The 17,067-nt window shown below is 45.2% G+C and overlaps 1 protein-coding gene across 4 annotated transcripts in view; it reads left to right on the top strand.

Annotated features, from left to right (window-relative positions):
* The first annotated feature begins 451 nt into the window (after nucleotides 1–451).
* The window catches only part of CNKSR3 (CNKSR family member 3), a 105,215-nt gene continuing 88,599 nt past the window's right edge, over nucleotides 452–17,067 (top strand). For 2 of the 4 annotated variants that reach the window (XM_054490551.2, XM_054490549.2), the window contains exon 1: nucleotides 770–972. In XM_054490551.2, the coding sequence (XP_054346526.1) occupies nucleotides 921–972 (52 nt within the window). In that variant the 5' untranslated portion in view covers nucleotides 770–920. Of the gene's footprint in view, nucleotides 973–1,081; nucleotides 1,167–17,067 lie in introns of those variants that run through there. The other 2 variants (XM_054490548.2, XM_054490550.2) reach the window with 2 other exon arrangements.

The following is a 17,067-nucleotide window of genomic DNA, read 5'->3' as shown; positions in this document are numbered from 1 at the left end:
CGGCTTAATGGCAGAGTAGTATTACGATATAAAGCATTTAAAATGAGCAGAACATGCAGATCTTACTTTTTTTCTTTTCTTTTCTTTTGTTTTTTAGTGTATTGTTGCTCACAGCGAGACAGAGTGTTCTGCTACCCACAGGGCCAGGGCCTCACACAAGCCAGGGTGTGCTCTCCAGGGTGCGCGCGCGATCTACAACCCGCCCGTTGAAAAGGAAAGCGGGGCCCGGGACGCTTCGGGTGTGAGCGGGACCCGCTTAGAGAGGGAAAGTAACCGGAGTCGGCCGCTTCGGGCGGACCCGCCCCCTCCCAAGAGTTTCCCTGGCCCCCTCGGCCCCGCCCTCTCTTTTATTCGGTTTGCAGCAACCGGAGCTGAAACTTTGCAACCCGAGCGCGCACGCTCTGCGCTGGGCCCTGCCAGGGCGGCACGGGAGGGCGGCGCAGGAGGTGGGACCTGCGCCGGGAAGGCTCCGGGACGCCAGCGCACGCGGAGCGGGGACCCCGGAGAGCCAGCAGGCGAGAAGACCGGCCGAGGGAGAGCCTATCGCGCCTCGGGAGGCCCGAGGAAGTGGTCCCGGGCCGGGAGGCTCCTGTGCCGAGCTGAGGCCAGGGGTCTGGGGTCGCAGCCCGGCGTGCCTGCAGCTGCCGTCGCTTGGGAGCAGCAGCTGTGCCCGGGATCCCGGCGGCGGCGGGGGAAGGAGGAGCTGCAGCTGGACTGTGGCAGCTGGAGGGAGAGGGCCGGGCTCCCCTGGCGGAGCCGCGCTGGGACGACCCGCTGACCGCGGCCATGCAGCCTTGACGGAGTCGCTCGGGCGCAGGGGAGCAGCCGCGGGCGCGCCCTCCCGGGAAGGGGCACCGGAGCGCAGGCAGCAGCACTTTATTTCCGACTCTCCAGCCCAGCGAGAGGCGAAGCGGTTTACCATGGAACCCGTGACCAAGTGGAGCCCCAAACAAGTGGTAGACTGGACTAGAGGTGCGCGGGCCTTGGGGGGGTCCGGAGTCCTCCAGTCTCGGGGATGGGGCGGACGGAGAGCTGGGGAAGGGGGTACTTGGCCCTTCCTCCCGGCGAGAAGCGGTGAGGGCACAGCCCGGTGACAATGCAAACTTCTGCCGAGTGGCCTGTGCGCTCCTATCTCTTGTACCTGCCCCGAGCTCTTCCTTTCCGGGGTGCGGATTGTGGCAAGCCGAGGGGAGCCCTATCTTTAAATCAGGGAGTAGGGGTGGCCTTTTTGTGGCGGTTGAGGGCTGGGGATGCCGATCTCGGGACTCGGCAGTCGGGCCGGGGGGCGCTCTCCCCGGGGGCCCGAGTGCAGAGGCACAAGGCGCCTTTGTGTGGGTGACTCCCGCCGGACCTCGTCCATGCCGCCTGCCCAGAGCCGTCCGCAGGCGTGACAGGGCAGTCGGACAGGTAGAGGGAGACTCCGGCGGGTCGCCGAGCCTGTCTGTTTTTGTTGGAGAAGGCGAGAGGGCCGCGCAAAGGCCAACACCGTGGCATTTGCGCCAGAGAGAAACCTCGAGCCAGGAGTTCCCGGGAGGCAGTGACTTTTGCTCCGGGAGGCGCCAGTATCCCCGGTGGCGCTGCATTTTCAGGCCGCATGTAAGCACTGGGAAGAAGAAATCTAATTGTTTGGAACCACTGTGTTGATTCATACAATATTTGGGATGAGGAAGGCAGTGGGGCTGGGGCGGTGGGGGTGGGGGGAATGAGCAGAGGTAGAAGCTTGTCCTCCTAGCTGGCTCGCTTACTTTTCAGTGTCTCCCACGATTTCGAGGGAAAGGTACTAGAGTTTACTCAACTCTTTTCTGTACTCTCAAGAGAACAAAGTCCACCAAGAACAATCTGTATTTTCATGGTTTCCCCCCACCCCCAACGGCATCTCTGTTTTAAGTTACTATTTGTTTTTCTATCTGCTCTTCCAGGTGAGGAATGGTGTTCTTTCTCAGTAATAACTAGAATTGTATAGCGCTTTACAGTTTGCTAAGAGCTCTCTCTGTTATTGTCCTTTGTCATCACATTAAGCCTGTGAGGTAGGTAATACTGGTAAGACCAGGTCATCTTTCAAACCGTCCCACCCATGGCTGCAGCGTAATGAAAACTGATCACCGCTACATCTCATTTCTCACGCCTGTGACTTACACATAGACCACGTGGAATAGGATGTCCGAGGTGTGTGGGGTGTGTCAGTGGGTATGTCTGGCCATTTCCTGCTCCTCTGGGAGAACTCCTTGAGAACGGGTTTGTCAAGTGAGCAGAATTTCCTGGACTCCTATATCAAATGAAGCTAAAAACAACACATGCTTTTGCATTGGTGACTAGGTTTCCCTGGGTAAAGAGTAAGTGGCATTGCCAGTACTTGGTAGGAAGCATGAGCTTAAAAGCCATCCATGCCCACGCTAGCTTGAAATGAGGTGTGTTCCTCCGTTCAAGATGCTACCAAATTCCCTAGGCTGGCAACTTGCTGAAACTGAGTTGATATCTATTTTATCTGTATGTCCCTCATAGAGCCAACTTGAGACACTGCAAATTTCAGCTACTGTTGACTTCTAGAGCCGCTCTGTCCAACTTAGTAACCAGTACCACTTGTAGCCGGCTCTGCAGCCCTTGAAATGTGGCTGGTTAGAATTGCAATGTGCAATAAGTCTAAAATACACATGGCACTTGAAGACTTGGTATGAAAAAAAGAACATGAAATATCTTAATACTTTTTATTACATGTGGAAATGATAGTATTTTGATATGTTAGGTTAAATAAAATATATTACTAAAATAAACTTCACCTATTTTTACCTTCTTACATATGTCCCCTAGAAAATCTAAAATTACACAGGGCTCACATTTGTGGCTTCCATTATATTTCTATTGGACAGTTCTGCTGTAGCGGAAAGAAAGGGTTACATCTTATCACCCTGGCTTTTCTGAGCCTCTGCCAGCTTAGTTGATAATGTACAATCAGAAAAATGGTAACAGGCACACAGGAAGATTATGGAGTGAGATCTTCACACCCTCAAGATTTGTGTCTGTTTTTTTTTTTTTTTTTTTTTGTCCCTCTTGGGATTGGAAAAGAAGTGTAAAATCACATCCTGTTATGTTTGTTGAGTATTTAAAAGGGAAAGTAGATTAAAACGTGTTTTTGTTATCCAGTTGCCTTCACGTTGTGAGTTAACAGTTACTTTCATCTAGGAAAAGTTTTCTCCTGACCTGAAAGAAATCTATGGCTGGCTCAATACCTACGATACTTACTAGGTTACATACCTGTGGTTGGCACTTGGCTACGTTATACAAAATGCCTGTGCCCTTTTGGACCCTGAAATACAGCCTAGTAGAAAGACCTGAATACTTTCTGTGTTCAAATCTAAAAAAGATGGCTAAGATGATAAGAGGCTGCAATCTTCCAAGTTGCATGACCCATTACTTGAATATTTCTCATAATAATGTTGCTCAAGTATTGACTTTTTAATGAACTATCGACTTACAAAAGCTTGTTTGCTTATAGGACTATTTTTAGTGCTCTTTGCTAATCTCTTTACCCAACCTTTATTTTATAAATACATGCTACTGATAAGCAGCTCTTCATGTAGACTTTGCTACTCTTGGTATTGCATGAATCTGGGTAGGGCGATTATGAGACCCACAGAAGGCCTTAGATTTAAAACTGTCTAAACCTGGCCACAGTCGACAGCTGGATCTCACCTCCTTGTTATTTGACAGATGTGTGCCTTAGGAAAGAAGTTGCTGTCTACAGAATGAATTAATTTGTCTGGCTTTTATTATTAATGTTTAGCTACACTGTCACCTACCATAATGTTAGTGGATCCTCAGTAATTATTAAGCAGTGTGTCAGGCACATGTCTAAGCATTGTACAACTATCAGCTCATTTAATAGGCACAACCACCTTTGAGGTAGGAACAGTTATTTCCATTTTGCAGTTGAGGAAACTGAGTCACACAGAGATTGACCGATGTCACCCAGCAGAGCAGGTGGTTTGGCTTCACTCCACTTTATTTTCTCAGGAGTTTCTTCCCAAGGCCACACCTAGACCACACTGAGAATCTTTACATTTGTGAATAGAACTTCAGGATTCGGTCTGAATAGCATATGGTAGCGGAGGAGACTCATCCAGTATATGTCTGTGTTATTCTCTATCTTTAGTTCATATCAGAAAGTTATTTGTAAGTCAAATTAATTCCTAGTTCATGGCGCCTTGCCAGTCAATTCAGTAAAGGCCTTTGCAAAGCAAATGATCTTTTACAACATGTAGGGTTAGCCGCACATAACAGAAAACCCAGTGGGTTAACCAAATCAGGGGGTTCCACGGCGCTGCCATCTTGTTCAGCCATTCGTAGCACATGGCGTAGGGTATGGCCTGGCACATGGTGTTCATTTTCATACTTAATGCTTCAGTGCAAGGTGGCGGCTCCTGCATGATTGTCTTCCTATTCCAGGCAGAAGGGAGACTCATGGAAGACAGAAGACAGGTAGCAGCCAAGTCTTCCCCTTTAAAGAGTTCTTTGAAAAACTGTCAGGTGACCTGGTTTACATCTCAGGTGCCAGAAATGTCACATGGCCACCTCATGCAGCAGGGAACGCTGGTTGCTGTAATTTCTTTCTTTTCCCTTCTTTTGTTTCTTCTTTCTCTTCCCTCCCTCCCTCCCTCCCTCCCTTCCTTCCTTCCTTCCTCCCCTTTCCTCCTCTTTCCACTCTTTTCTTTTCTTTTCCTTTTCATTTATTCTTCCTTTTTTGCTTTTTCCCTTCCTTTCTTTTTTTTAAGTTTGGTACATTGTGGCCCTGAAAAAAACTTGGAGTTTGGTCAGAAAGGAAAAAGGGGAGAATAGAAATTGGTAGGCAGGCAACAGGGATTTACATGCACTGATGTTCATAGCTCAGTTCTCAGAGTAGACGTGTGCCACATTCCTCACTTATATCCAGCCCTGTTTTAAAAATAGCATTATATCTTCATTCCTGTTCGATCTTCTTAGGTCAAAATCTGAACTTATATGAGGTCCTTTTCTCTAAGCTTGATTTAAATATGAGAAATTTCATTGTCAAATGCAGCTACCACAAGTCGTTTTTCTGCTTTAAGGCCACTGGGGAGTGCCTTCGACGAGGAAGAAGTGGGACTGGTTGTCCCAGCAGAACTGTCCTAGCCTTGGCTGTTGATCAGCCTAGAGTGGGTAGGCTCTCAATAATTGTATAGTTGGCCGGGTGCGGTGGCTCACGCCTGTAATCCCAGCACTTTGGGAGGCCGAGGTGGGCGGATCACAAGGTCAGGAGATTGAGACCATCCTAACTAACATGGTGAAACCCCGTCTCTACTAAAAAATACAAAAAAAATTAGCCGGGCGTGGTGGTGGGCACCTGTAGTCCCAGCTACTCAGGAGGCTGAGGCAGGAGAATGGCATGAACCCGGGAGGCGGAGGTTGCAGTGAGCCGAGATCGTGCCACTGCACTCCAGCGTAGGCAACAGAGTGAGACTCTGTCTCAAAAAAAAAAAAATAATAATAATAAAAAAATTGTGTAGTTGAGTCAGCACATCTCTAAAACCCAGCACATCTCTAAAACCCAGAAGAGAGGTCTCTCTGGCCAGCTTCTGGTGCTGCTAGTGTTGGTAGCAGTCCCCATCACCAACCAAGAGAAAAGGGGGCTTTCTTGCTCAAGGTCTAAGCCACGGGCCCTGCTCTTTCCCTGTCATGTCTGTTTGTTTATGACGCATAGCAGTCTTAAGGTGCTTCACTATTTGGTCGTGGAAAGGCTGGAATTTCCAAGTTAACTGTAGAGATCTAATACATCACAGGTCAACTGCAATGTACTACCTTGCACTGTTAGGCCCTTCCTGCCACCGTCCAGACAGAGGCAGTTCTTTCTGTTACCTTGATTCCAGTTTAGGTTATACCTTTTCTTTTAGTCTCTGTGGTCCCTGGGAAAGGGAGGCCTTTTTCTTTTAGCAGCCGTAGGTCTACCATTTGGCCATAGTTCAGAAAAGCTCTTCATTCCCCCCTCTCCTTGGTTCCATTCTCTCTCCTGCACTCCAGTGATAAAATTCTCATAATAACAGAAAAACATTGATTGATGCATTTATTATCTTGGCAGACGCTGTTCTAAGTTCTTTATTTAGGCTCTCTCATTATAAAAATTCTTTACTTATTATTTTTTAATACAGAGATGGAGTCTCATTCTGTTTCCCAGGCTGATCTTGTCCTGAGCTCAAGTGATCCTCCCACCTCGGCCTCCCAGAGTGCTGGGATTACAAATGTGAGACATTGCGCCTCTCCAGCCTCTTTCATTTCATCCTTAGAAAACCCAGTGAGGTGTATGAATAATTTCCAGCCCATATTAAAGAAACTGAAGCACAGAGAGAGAATTTTCTCAGGGTCTCCTAATTAATATTGGTGGTCTCTTTGGGGCTCTCCTGTACTCCATCACTTTGTCACTTTGATTACTTGTATCAGGGGGTGGAGCTGAGTGGTTCAGAGCATGGGCTCTGGAGCTGGACTCAGTTTGTATCCCAGTTCTGCCTTTGACTGTGTGATCTTATGTAAGCTCTCCATAAATTTGTACTCCTTGTTTTTATTGCTTTCTCTTTTCCTTTTTCCTATAGCTCCAGGACACAAACTGTTCTCTCTGAGCAGTCAAGTCTTTCATAAGGTGTATTCTTATCATCCAGGGGCACCTGTCAGTGTCAAAGAGATTTCTCTGCTGTTTACCAGCTGGTCAGAGGATCCGGGGCAGAACTTGCAGATGATCAGGAAGGTTCTTGATTAGCGGAGTGATAAATGCCTCTTGCAAATATCATGAACTTTCCTTGGGTAAATTAGTTTGAGCCATATTTCCTCACTTTTAAAAAACAGTACCTGGGCTTGCAGTGAGCATGGCATAGGATGGCTTTTGCTGTCAACTGTTGGCCCCTGTCTGGCACCTGGTCTGTGACCAGCAACTTCAGCATCACCTGGGAGCTTGTTAGAGATGCAGAAGCTTGGGCCTGCTGAATCAGAATCTGCATTTTAATAAGATCCCCTGGTGATTCATGCACCCATCACAATTAGAGAAGCACTGTTCTAGCACATAGCTGTAAATGTGTTTTCAAACTTTGCTGGAGTCCTGCTATTGTAGTATTGGGCTATCTGGTCTGGTATGTACTCCAGCTGTTTCATTTACATTCTGGAATGATGATACTTAATTTGAGAAGGCTTGACTTTGCCACTAATTGAAGTAAAAAACCAGTCTTACGGTGTGTGCTTATATTTATAAGCACCACCTAGCAACAGCATCAGGCAATTCTTAGCAAAATAAATGAGACATTTCCCTTGAGATTTCTTCCTTATTCCTTGAAGAGTTCTTAAAACAGCCTTTTTGTTTTTTTGTTTTTTTAAATAAGAGGCAGGGTCTTGCTCTGTTGCCCAGGCTAGAAAGCAGTGGCACGATCATAGCTCATTTTAGCCTCAAACTCTAGGGCTTGAGGCTTGAGTGGTCGTCCTATGTCATCCTCCCAAGTAGCTGGGACCACAAGCACATGCCACCACACCTGGCTAATTAAAAAAAAAATCTTGGTAGAGATGGGTCTTGTGGTATTGCCCAGGCTGGTCTGGACCTCCTGGTCTGCAGTGATCCTCCCGGCTCAGTCTCCCAAAGTGTTGGAATTACAGATGGGAGCCACCATGCTCAGACCATCCCCTGGCCCCGTTTTAAAAAAAATCTTTAACACAAGTAGTAAGAAGGGAGTTGTGGGGTGGTCAGTGGTCACTGTGGTTGAAGTTTGTTCTCAGGATCCTCAGTAGGACCTAGGAGGATGAGATGGGCTTTTGGCTAGTCACACCATCCTATAGTTGGTGACCACACGGGGTTTACCACACTTAACTGACTTTTGGTGGAGATTTTATTGTTGATGGGAAATGACACCAAATGTCATTTCAGGAATAAATAACCATGGCAGTTCTAAAAACTTGGCACAAATATATTAGTTGCGCTGAGACTGGGGTATCTCCATCCTTTATCCATGGAGACTGACAAGTGACAACTCTTGCTCCGGCTCCTTTGTGCATTCCCCTTATTGTGAGGAACCGAGAGGGGCCCTCCCGTCTGTGTCCCCATGCCTGTGTCACTGCCTCTCTTTTCACTCAGCGTGTTGTCTTCCAGCTCCCAGACCTGAGCGTTCTTGCCTTGCTTTCTCTCTTTCCTCTCATTTATGCTATTTCTGGCATGTCATCACTGGCTTACCCATTATGTAGGGTTTAAGTGAAAAAATCAGATGTTATTTTCATGAGCTCTGCAGGGCACTTCTGCATTTGTTCTCATTTGACTCTTCTGAAGCCTGGAGATGCACAGGAAGGCAGTTTCCACTGCAGATGAGCAGCATGGAGGAGGCTTTTGGAAGTGAAATCAGTTGTCCAAGATCCAGAGGTGAGGAGCTGGGACCAGGCTTCACAGGCTTCTCTTCTGTGGTCCTGTCCCGTCCCTGGTTCCTCCTCCATCCAGGTGGTGCCTTCTACTTCCTTCTTAACCAACAAGTGTGGGAGGCCGGGTGTGGTGGCTCACGCCTGTAATCCCAGCAATTTGGGAGGCCGAGGTGGGTGGATCACCTGAGGTCAGGAGTTTGAGATCAGCCTGGCCAACATGGTGAAACCTCATCTCTACTAAAAAAAAAAAAAAAAAAAATTAGCCGGGCATGGTGTTGGGCACCTGTAATCCCAGCTACTCAGGAGACTGAGGCAGGAGAATCTCTTGAACCCGGGAGGCAGAGGTTGCAGTGAGCTGAGATCGTGCCACTGCACTCCAACCTGGGCGACAAGAGCAAAACTCCATCTCAAAAAAAAAAAATAAATAAATAATAAGAAGAAATATAGGGAAAGCCCTTTGCATAAGGTATGGCATCTGTGTGGAATTAAAAGCGGAAATACAGGGAAAGCCCCTTGCATAACATATGGCGTATGTGTTCACCCACTTATTATTCATGATCAGTAATAACTCAAGTTAACTGGTGGTGTAATTGGGGTATTTTTATTTAAATGTTTAATATTGTTGTGGCTGATGGTCACCCTTCATGTGCTTATTAATAATTTATGACAATTCCATTCACCCTTTTGTCGTTATACAGGAGGTAAGTTAAATCAAGTCCATCTTCCGTCTTCTCATTGTTTCCTTGGACGCTTTCGCCCTGTTCTTAGGGGAACCTTCTCAGTTTTAGGTATTGTTCTAAGTGCTGGGAATCCATAGTCCCTGCTTTAGTGTGGTAGATGTGTGGGTGACAAACGCCACCACCAACCACAAAACAGATGAATAAGAAAATTTCTAATGATAAGCATAAATCAGAAAATAAAGCAGAGAGGTGAAGGAGAGGGACTGGGTGGGGGACTCCTTTGGATGAAGTCATCAGAGAAGCCTTTCAGAGGTGACATTTAGGCATGAATGGTAGGAAGGAACCAGCCATCAGAAAATTAGGGAGAAGGGCATTGTAGGAGAGGGAATAACTCATGCAAAGGCCCTGAGGTGCGAACGGGCTTGGAGAGTTTGAGAAAAGGAAGCTGTGCTGCGGTCTTGAGAGCGAGGGTGGGGGTGGTGGGTGAAGAGCGGGTGAGAGAGACACACACAGAGGCCAGATCATGTAGGGTCTTCCAAGTCGTGGTCAGGGAGGTGCAATTTTTTATTTTTATTTTTTAATAGTTATGGTGGAAAGCAGAGAGTGACAGTATTTGATCTGTGTGTTGAAAGATCAGTCAGGGTTTTTGAGCAGAAATGAATTCAGGAAATCCAGCTGGAAGGCACTGCAGTATTCTGGAGGCGATGGTGTCTTGGATTCAGGTGTTGGTGGTTCCAGCCTTTGTGAAGCCAAGTTCTAGTTACAGTTGGGTCATTGACAGCTTCCAATCTCAGTAATGTAAACATTATATTTGAAGTTGGGATGTCTGCTCATTCTTTCCCCTCCTGCCAGGGCTAAGGTAGATGCTCTCCTCTCCCCCGGGTCCTCTCTGGCCGTGTATGATGGTCATTTAGAATAGAGAGCGCCCTCTGTCTTTTTGCCTTGTTCACATCATTGTTATTTTCTGGCACTTTTTGCTGGGGCTACAGTTTCTGAAGCTGTTTATTCATCTATGAATAGGGTTTTTGTGAAATTGGACTTAGCCTACTTTGTTTTCTTTGACATCAAATGGCTGATTGAACATTTTTAAACCTGGGATCAGAAGGGCAAATGCGGCTGTGTTTATTAAAGCAAAGAAGTTCCTTAGAATGCGAATCAATAAGATGTAGAAATTAGAAAGCTTTCTATGTGAAAACTTTTAAAGTATTTGAGTAAAGAAACTGGTATATCTGACTTAAAATATTTTGCTCTACTCAAAGACTATCCTAATTTTTGCTTTAGAAACTATAGCTCCCATACTTTTGGTGGAATAGATGGTATTTTGAGAAATTTTCAACGAGAGCTGGGCATAGTTTTAAACACATAATATATCACTTCTCCATAGAGGGGAAGGAGTGGGAGAGGGAACTTAAGGAGAGAGGCTGATAATAGAATAACCTGGAAGCCTTAACCCCTTGCTCACACCCAGCTGTGAGTCCCCCAAAAGGAGACAGTCTGTCAGCTCCATCAGAGGAAAACCCCTACGTGCTTTCTATCAGAAAAGGCGGCGATTATGATAATCTGAATCATGCTTTCCTGAGGATAACCTTTTAGTGAAAGGAAGCATTCTATTTCCTATTTTCAGAGATTTGCGGAGAGGGGAAATTCAGTGCTTTGGGTTTGGGAGTGGATGTGTGTGTGCGTGTCTGTGTGTGTTTCTAATTTTACTTACATATGCATTAATTGAACAATTTTGCATGTTCTCGCAGTAATTTTATATTACATTGTCTTCAGGAGAATCAAGTCAAAGTACTAGTTGGAATATGATCTTTGAAATAGAGGAAAACTAGCTTAATATGTAGGGTGGATCAGACTTCATGTAACACCTGTTAAAGTTGTCAGCACCATCTTAACAGAGATTCCAACTGGAGTCTTAAACTAACCATGAGCAGATGACACAACTGTGGGTGGCATTTAGGAAACGACTCTGTACACTAAAGCCTTAAATTGTTACTAATAAGTATTTAAAAAAACATAAATACTCTTTGCTAGTAAGATGCCTGGAGACACATGGTTTGAAGTGGTTTGATTCTAAGCACCCCTAGGCCAACTTGAAGAATTTTACATAAAGCCGATTAAAGAAAAACCCTTCCTGGAGCTGGAGAAATTTTTCATTCTTACTTGGATCAAATCAGAGATGGACAGGCCGGGCATAGTGGCTCACGCCTATAATCCCAGCACTTTGGGAGGCTGAGGCAGGAGGATGGCTTGAGCCCAGGAGTTCGAGATCAACTTGGGCAACATAGTGAGACCCTGTGTCTACCAAAAGAACCCCCCACATAAAAAAAACCCAGCAGAGATTGGCACCATGGAATAGAGAAACTTAATGAGTGTTTAAACCAAGCTTTTCAAGAGACCCTTTCCCAGGCACATACATGCGGGGCGTCTCAACATCCTGTCACCATTGTTCTTGAACTCACTTCTTCAACACCAGCCTCACCTGGGAACATAGACATGTAAATTCCTGGGCCCCACCCCAGACCTGCGGAATCAGAAACTCTGGGGGTGGGATCCAGGAAGCTAACAGACTCCTCAGGGAATTCTGGTACAGGCTAAAACGGGAGAATCGGGTCTACACCACTCACGTGGACTCTATGGAAAGAGGTGACATAAGCCAGACTCTTCCTCATAATGCCTGTCCACAGTTGTTTGCTAATACATAATGACTCATTAAGAAAGACAGTGTTTCCAGTAAGGACAGTGGTGAGTGGATGAGTAATACACCTTGGCTTGTAAGCGTCCTTTCTGCGGAATAGGCAGGGAAGAGTTAAAGCTCGTATCCCTTTGGGCTCTTAGCCACCTGCTAAACCCCAGGCCCAGGGCATCCTTCCGTTGTGTCCCTGTGAGTGCTTAGCCCAGGAACACACAGGAGGGGCATGTTTCATGGGTCCAAAAGGACCTGTTTAGCTTTCATGTGGAATTTCCAGACCTGATTCGAATAGGGGAGCAGAATGTAACCCCCTCCCCTCCATTGCGAGAAGATAGTTGAGCTTCCTCACTTAGCACTCAGGTTTTGCCTTTGAACAAAGCATGGAGATGAGAAGTGAGGGAAAGAAAAATCAGAAAAGAGCACTACTGAGTCACAAACATGTTGCATTTCAAAGCGCAAAGCTCTTTTGTCTTAGTAGGTGAGCGTTGTGAGTGTTGAATCAGTGTAGATGGAATTTGAACCTGTACTTTTGGCAAAACCCATGAGAGTCCAGAATAAAAAAGACACTGCAGAAGTGAACACCAAAGACCAGGAATGGCCCTGAGACTTGTAACAGGAATCACACTGAGACTTGTAACAGGAATTGCAAACACGGCTGCCTACAGGGGCCAGGAGGCAATGTCAGAAGTTGCAGTGTGGGGGCGTGTGACAGTAGGGAGTGGTGGAGACTGTGGCAAACCCAAAGCCATGTGTTGTCTGGTTTCTACTGATTGTGGATGTGAAGTTTCCAGAGCTTCTGATTTTTGTCATTTTTTTTGTTCTTGTCAAATGAAGCTGTAAATCTGGGTTTCTATGTGACATTTCCCAGTGTTCACAAAATTGTCTATAGCTTTTTTTTTTGACATAGACCAAACAAAACATATCTATGGACCAGTTTGCAATTTCCTCTGTGGACAGCCATGGTCAGGTGTTAGTTGTCCAGTGAGAAATGCACCTGTAAGATGCGAATAAAATTGGCTACATAGTAATTAATCAGCTATTCAGTAAACTTTTTAAATGTATGATTTGTTTTTCCTATTTACCTAATTCCGTTATTCCTAAAATTGCAACATGTAATTCCATGCAGGTAGTATTTAGCCAGAAACACTCATGCCCTGATGTACTCAGCAAACCACTGAATAGTTACTCTTCAGGGTAAAAACAGAAATTTGGCTTCTCTTGGTTGAATTTACCTCCCCATAGTGGCTATATAATGTTGGCCTCTGACGGGAGCTGTTTGTGTTTGCACAGAAAGTTTTCACGTATCACCTAAAATAGGGAGTGTGCCCCCGATCTCCGTGCTGGTTAGTGGGGTCCTGCGTAAATTAATAAGTTATCTGTTGACTCAAGGTTCTTTCCATCTTCAAGGTGCTCTGCATCGGGAAATGAAACAAACAAGAAACGCACTAGCTTCAGTTCTTAATCCAGAATAGCACTCACCCCAAAACACAATTTACAAAACTTCTTAAACACAGGAGAATATTGTAGCCTTTTAGTTTGCGTTGTAAGTATACAGGCTATATAGATACATAAGTGTATATATACACACATATACAGATAAACATACCATACATATTTATTGTGGATGACATTTTGATAAACCTTCATTAGATTTTTATTTCAACCATTAGCTCCCTTTCTAAAAGCTAAAACCAAAAAAGTACAAATTTCCTTTTTTGTACCAATTACTCTGCTTTATGCTAGGGACAGGCAGGTGAGTTAGGTGTAAATGAAATCCGTGTCCGGAAGCTGGCAATTTAGTAGGGAGGCAGCAGTGAGCAGCTGACATGTATAGCATTTCTCTCTCTCTCTCTCTCTCTCTCTTGTTTTTGAGGCAGGGTCTTCCTCTGTCACCCAGGCTGGAGTGCAATGGCATAATCAGGGCTCACTACAGCTTTGACCTCCGGAGCTCAAGAGATCCTCCCGCCTCAGCTTCCTAAGTAGCAGGAACCACAGGCATGCATCACCACACCCGGCTAATTTTTTTTTTTTTTGAACTTTAGTAGAAACGAGGTCTCGTTATGTTTCCGTTTCCCAGGCTGGTTTCAAATTCCTGAGCTCAAAACAATCCTCCTGCCTCAGCCTCCCAAAGTGCCGGGATTGCAGGAGTGAGCCACCGCACCCGCCTTTATCACGATTCTTTAAGGGCCAGGCTCTTGCTAAGGCTTCCCATGCATTATCTCATTTCGCCTTCACAATGCTTATTTGATATCGGGTGCTTTTATCATCTTCATCTTAGAGTTAAGGAAACTAAACCCTGATGTGTCTGAGCTTGCGTAGATAGCAAATAGGGTTTGAATCAAGAGGCATTAGAGCCTGACCTCTCCCCTAGAGGCGCTTAGGTAGGTAAGTTTGGCTTGATAAAAGGTTTTGAGGATGAGGGAAAAACATTTACATCATTAGCATTATGAATCACATCGATCTACTTAATTTTAACCTGTAATCTTACCACTCAAAATTGTAGAGAATAGTGTTTCTACTTCTTTTCTCTTTTTAATATATGATTGGGCTCTTGTAAATGGGACAAGGTGGATTTTAAAATATATTTAATGGGGACTATTTGACCTTTGGGTAGTCCCTTCATGTTTTTAGGTTCTAATGCTCTCAATACGTTAAAATTCTGAGATTATACGACTGTATATTTAAAAAAGACTAGAAGGAAATACATCAAAATGCCCACGCTGGTTATAGAGGATAGAATGAAAGATGGCTTTATTCTCTTGTTTGCTCTTATTAAAGCAATCAGATGGTGCTTCTCCTGTACTCAGAGCCCTGGCTGCTTCCTGCCTGGCCTCTCCTCCGGGCTGCCGTGGAACCAGAAAAGCCTTAAAGGGAAATGTGGGAGAGAGAAGGTTGGATTCACTTTCATGTCTTTCTAGGGTTGTGACCCCTCAAGTCCTGGTTGCCTTAGCTGTTCTCTGTTACCTTCAAACAGCCAGTTCGTCTTTATTTTTTTTAGTTTTGTCGGGGTTGGCTTGATAGATGTTAGTCCATCATAGCCAGGTGTGTCTAGCCATGTCTTTTGAATGCAAGATTTAGGGTGTGGGTACTTAGCTGTTAGTGGACATCAGAGTCACTAGTCAGGATGAAACAGTTCTTGGCTTTAACTCCCAGAAATTCTGGTAACATCATGTATAGTGATGGCTGCATGTCTAACAGGTGGCCAGGTAAGTCTTTTGGGGTGGTCTGTGAATCACACTTTGGGAGACACTGACTTTTAGGGAGTTTGTTCTGAATTCACTAGATAATAGAGATATAATACAGAGCTTTGAAAGGTGGTATCTTGATGACAGAGCCATGGCAATGGGGAGGGTTGAGGAGGTGGCTGTTGGGCCTGTCTCCTGGTGAGAGTTGAAAGGGCCTGAACTCAAGCAGAGGCCTCGGAACTGAAAGGTGGTGGAAGGATGCAGAGAGAGGCGCCACGCAGGAGTACTCTGTGCCCTGGCAGGGTCTGAATACACGTGGGAGTGTTGAGAGGGAGAACTTTTAAGTCCAGGTTTTGTGCCTCAGTGACTTAGTGTGGCCATATCATTAGAAATGTGTTGAGGCTGGGCACAGTGGCTCATGCCTGTAATCCCAGCACTTTGAGAGGCTGAGGCAGGAGGATGGCCTGAGGCCAGGAGTTTAAAACCAGCCTGGACAACATAGTGAGAGCCTGTCTCTACAAAAAAAAAAAAAAAAAAAAAAAAAAAAAAAATTTAAAAATGAGTGGGTGTGGTTGTGCACACCTATAGTCCCAGTTACTTGAGAGGTTGAGGCAGGAGGATTGTTTGAGCCTAGGAGTTCGAGGCTACAGTGAGCTATGATCACACCACTGCACTACAGTTTGGGTGACAGAAAAGCCCAAAAGCTATCTCTCTCTCTTAAAAAAAAAAAAAGAAAAAAGTGTTGAATTCTGGGAAGGAGCTGCTACGTGGGTTTAAGAGTGAGCACAATTTACAGATACCAGTCTCAAAAGCTGGTCTAGTTTGTAGATGATACATCTTCCTTGATAGCAACAAAGATACTTCCATGATTCAAACATTTAAGAAAATGCAGTGCCCTCTCTTATTACAGCATTCTAATTGTGTCATGTTGTAATGAGGTGCAAATATCATGCAGCCTGGCACACGAAATGTGTTAGAATAGGGCAGTGTTAGTTGAAATTCAGGTCCTCAAGCTTGAGTGTGAAATGATGCAATGTACATGAATATGACACCCAGAATTATTTCTGTACAGTGCAGCCTAAGTCATCGACTACAAAATAAAATCAGAGGATTAGAGACCTACAGGACAGCATGTCAATGGAGATCTAAAATCAGTGCTGATAAATGCAAAATGCATCTTGGCATAATCCCTGAAGTCTTGGCCAGTGCTTGGTGAGATAAGCAGTTCTGGCTAACATAACTGGCTGCAGTTGGTGTTTGGGTGGGTGAGCCACTTCCCTGGGACTTGTGCCTCCTTAGGGTTGCCAAGGCAAGAGGGTGAATAGAATACTGACAGGGGAGGAACGGGGGTGTGTAGGGCTCTTCAAGTTTTGGTGCTGAAGGAAGAGGGTGGCAGAGGGTGGAAGGGTGGCCTGTTTTCTTATTCATCATTGGCCCAACAAGCCCTTAGAAGTAGAGGTGATTTCTTCTATGCCTTCTCTCGGGTTAGGTTAATAAATCCTTTACTTAATAGGATTAGCTGTAAAACGATAGATTGTTTTTCTTATAAATTATTTTTCTTATATTTATCTTCCTCCGTGTTCTGTTTCCTTGACAGTTCTATTAAAACTTGCTAATTTCTCATGTCTGATTTTAAAATTAAGACAAACCCCATTGATACGGTTTGGCTGTGTCCCCAACCAAATCTCATCTTGAGTTGTAGTTCCCATAATCCCCACGTGTCATAGGAGGGCCTTGGCGAGAGGTTATTGAATCGTGGGGGCAGTTTCCCCTATGCTATTCTCATGATAGTGAGTGAGTTCTCATGAGATCCGATGGTTTTATAAGGGGCGTCCCCCTTCACTTGCCTCTTATTCTTCTCCTTCTTGACATAATGTGAAGAAGGACGTGTTTGCTTCCTCATCCACCATAATTGTAAGTTTCCTGAGGCCTCCCCAGCCATGTGAAACTGCGAATCAATTAAACCTCTTTCCTTTATAAATTACCTGGTCTCAGGTATGTTGTCATAGCAGTGTGAGAACGGACTGATATACTAATTCACCTGGTATTCTGAAATGATGCCACTTGTCTTATTAATCCTAGCTAGCTCTGGAAGTGAAGCTTTCAGTGGAGTTCAGTGTCA

Source organism: Pongo pygmaeus, chromosome 5, assembly GCF_028885625.2.
Source record: "Pongo pygmaeus isolate AG05252 chromosome 5, NHGRI_mPonPyg2-v2.0_pri, whole genome shotgun sequence".
Classification (NCBI taxonomy): Eukaryota; Metazoa; Chordata; class Mammalia; order Primates; family Hominidae; genus Pongo; species Pongo pygmaeus.
This window is presented reverse-complemented; position numbering and strand designations above follow the sequence as displayed.